This window comes from Sphaeroforma arctica, assembly GCF_001186125.1.
Source record: "Sphaeroforma arctica JP610 unplaced genomic scaffold supercont1.85, whole genome shotgun sequence".
Lineage (NCBI taxonomy): Eukaryota > Ichthyosporea > Ichthyophonida > Sphaeroforma > Sphaeroforma arctica.
Window position 1 is genome coordinate 1 of NW_014040473.1, and position 3,684 is coordinate 3,684.

At 42.8% G+C, this 3,684-nt stretch overlaps 1 protein-coding gene across 1 annotated transcript; it reads left to right on the plus strand.

The window, feature by feature from the left end:
- Positions 1–436: 436 nt before the first annotated feature.
- Positions 437–1,239, plus strand: SARC_01982 (hypothetical protein; the record flags this gene model as incomplete). Its single annotated transcript, XM_014304263.1, has 2 exons — positions 437–642; positions 1,102–1,239. Coding segments are annotated over 2 exons (344 nt in total), but the record flags the coding sequence as incomplete, so codon positions are not given.
- Positions 1,240–3,684: the final 2,445 nt, after the last annotated feature.

Sequence of the window (3,684 nt, forward strand, 5' to 3'; positions counted from 1 at the left end):
TATATATACATGTATGCACATATGTATCTATCTAAATATATATGTGTGTGCTTATTTTCTGTGTTTTTTTATTGTATCAATAGCTTCATGATCGTTATCATAGTTTTGGGAAATGTGATAGTAGTATACCATAGACATACAGATTCATGTTAATGAATCGAATTGGTTTATACTTGTGTTTCTTAATTAATATTTTCACTTTGAGTACATGTGTGCATAATTCTTCCAGATAATTCATCATGTGTGCCTGAACAGTTATGTTTGTATTTTCATGTTACTATCATGTGGTTTTCTTATTTATACATTCCACTAGGACTCTTCGCAGTGCTTACTGGGAACATACATGGATTCATCACGCAACACTTTTGCACTCGCACGCGAAATCTGTGACACACTGAAGTCATCACTATATCTGTTTAAACACTTTCACATTCAGGAACTATACCAGTCACTGTACGGGGCGATGCGATGCCCCGACAAATCATGGGCCGTTTGCATGCCGTGTTTGCGTACCTGCGCATGTGCTATGTAGCAATGCTGCTTGTATTTGGCCTGGACGGCCTAGAAACCCATCCGTACGATATTATCTTCTGCGACCAAGTCTCTGCATGTATTCCTATCCTACGTCTGTCGGAGAGTAAGGTGTGTATAGTGTACAGTGCACACGGCTGCCTCGCCTTAATAGCAACCTGATTCCGTCAGCCCCATCTACCTTTTTTGTGTCTTCAGAATTAATGTCATGTCAGTACTGGGGTTAACCCATTGTGGCATGGCATCTCCCTTAGACCACTGTGTGTCTGTGCGTGGTTGTGACCTCCGTCTATCAAAGTGTCTGCTACTTACAGCACACATAGGTTGCTGCTTTATCTGCCAATTCTGTCGTCAGACAATGTGTGTGGCAATGACATGATAATATCACAGCAGTTCGGTGTATATGTGTGTCTCCTGTCTGCCGTCATGCCTACCTATTCTTGAACTAGCAGTGTGGTATCTCTGTGTGTTTTCTGTCTACCGTCATGCCTACCTACTCTTCAACTGTCAGTGTGTTATCTCTGTGTGTCTTCTGTCTACCGTCATACCTACCTACTCTTCAACTGGCAGTGTGGTATCTCTGTGTTGTTTCTGTCTACCATCATGCCTGCCTATTCCTTGACTGGTGGAGCCTATAGCAACCGCAGTGTACGCGTGTGTACAGCACTCTGCTTGCAGTTGACTGCATCTTCCTATGTATTTAGTTAGACAAACCGTTTGACATGTGATGCAAATGTGATATCGTTGTGACGTGAACATCTTTGTACGACCGGCAAACGTTTGTTCGTTGCAATAACGCGTACGCTGCCTGTGACCCGGGCCATGGGAATAGTATCAGCCGAAAATAGAACCGCCCCTCTCCATCTGTGTTGTGTGGTAAACTGCGTTGTAGCCACGCTCATATGGGTGTGTATTCAACCCTATTTTAGATCATATCGATAAGGTTCTTGGATGTGTTTGTATACGTCTGTATTTGCCTTGCCTGAATGTTTTGTCATTTCCGCTTCATCGTTGTATGTTTACTGGAAAGGTTCTCAGTTGATAAGTATGCAGAGTGCACCTTCTATATATATATGATCAGTCCGAGACTTTCCCATTTGCAGGAAGTACCCACCCATCTATTGCTGTCCGTTGTCGTTTATGAAGCATTTTCTGGCCAATACGATTGTGTTGTATATAGGTTTCCGTTTACACCCAATTGTACATTACAAACTCCCCTCGTCTACACACACTGCCATGCTTTACTATTACTTCAACATGAACCGTATGCATGTCACTCAAGTGCTCATACACACACTCCGCCGTGCGCGCCACCATTCCCATAGCCCTCAAACAAACGCACTGTTGTGTATCGTTGCCTTCCACTCGCCACAGATACTCTTCTATTGTCATTTCCCGGACAAGTTGCTGATGACGGATCGTGGGTCTCTTCTGAAACAACTGTACCGATACCCCATCGACGCATTAGAAGAGTACACTACAGGTACGTGAGTGGTGTGCCATAGTATTGTATACGCCTCAGTTCAATCAGCCTTCAAGTCTCAGTTATTAGTTGTGTTGTGTATGTTGAATGTGTTGTGTGTTTTAAGTGCCATAGTGTTTTAAGTGCCATAGTGTTTTATGCGCGTCAGTTAAATCAGCCTTCAGGTCTCAGTTATTAGTTGTGTTGTGTGTGTTGTGTGTTGTGTGCCATAGTGTTTCACACGCCTCAGTTAGAGCACCCTTCAGGTCTCAGTTCTTAGTTGTGTTGCGTGTGATGTATGTGTTTTGTGTGCCATAGTGTTTTACACGCCTCAGTTAACCCACCCTTCAGGACTCAGTTCTTAGTTGTGTTGTGTGTGTTGTATGTGTTGTGTGTGTCGTGTACCATAGTGTTTCACACGCCTCAGTTAACCCACCCTTCAGGACTCAGTTATTAGTTGTGTTGTGTTGTGTGTGTTGTGTGCCATAGTATTTCACACGCCTCAGTTAACCCATCCTTCAGGTCTCAGTTATTAGCTGTGTTGGGTGTGTTGTGTGCCATAGTACATCACACGCCTCAGTTAATTCACCCTTCAGGTCTCAGTTATTATTTGTGTTGTGTGTGTTGTGTGTGTTGTGTGTGTTGTGGGTCATGATTTTTCATACGCCTCAGTTAACACACCCCCCAGGTCTCAGTTATTAGTTGTGTTGTGTGTGTTGTGTGTTGTGTGTCATGGTGTTTCACACGCCTCAGTTAACACCCCCCCCCAGGTCTCAGTTATTAATTGGGTGTGTGCCCATGTTACGCGGCTGTTGTACGGGGTAGTTCGACAGTAGTATGCATCTGAGTGACGCTTAAAATACTTTTGAGTGACACTGTTTTATATTTCCCAAACACTCCGTATGATGTTTTATAGACCCATGGTATGATGTTTCATAGTACATGTTCTGATGTTTTATTGACCCGTGGTATGATGTTTTAAAGACCCATGGTATGGTGTTTTATAGTCCCATGGTATGATGTTTTATAGTCCCATCGTATGATGTTTTATAGTCCCATCGTAGGATGTCTTATAGTCCCATCGTATGATCTTATATAGTCCCATGTTATGATGCTATATAGTTCCATCGTTCCCATGGTAAGATTTTTATAGACCCATGGTATGATGTTTTATAGTCCAATGGTATGATGTTTTATAGTCCCATGGTATGAAGCTTTATAGTCCCATGCTATGATTTTTTATTGACCCATGCTATGATGTTTTATAGTCCCATCGTATGATGTTTTATAGTCCCATCGTAGGATGTTTTTTTAGTTTGTGGTATGATGTTTTATAGTCTCATCGAAGGATGTTTTATAGTACACGTTTCGTGGACATATTGTTCGATGTTTCACAATCGTACAGTATCATTCGGCTGTTTAACCCCAACGGCTCGTGAAAGTCTCCACAATCATACGGAGATAGTTATGACTCGGATTATGCCATGCTGATCCATCAATTTCATTTCACGTAGGCCATTGTCAGAGTCAGGCTCGCACAGTTAGTTGTCAATGCGCGGCGCGTACGTATTCTTAGGCTTTGGCATAAGTCTTTTCTCAGTGTTCATGCACCTCTCGTTTATTTCCGGGCCCACCTGTATCTCAGTGTTCATGCACCTCACTTTAATTTCTGGGTCCACCTGCAGGTCAAG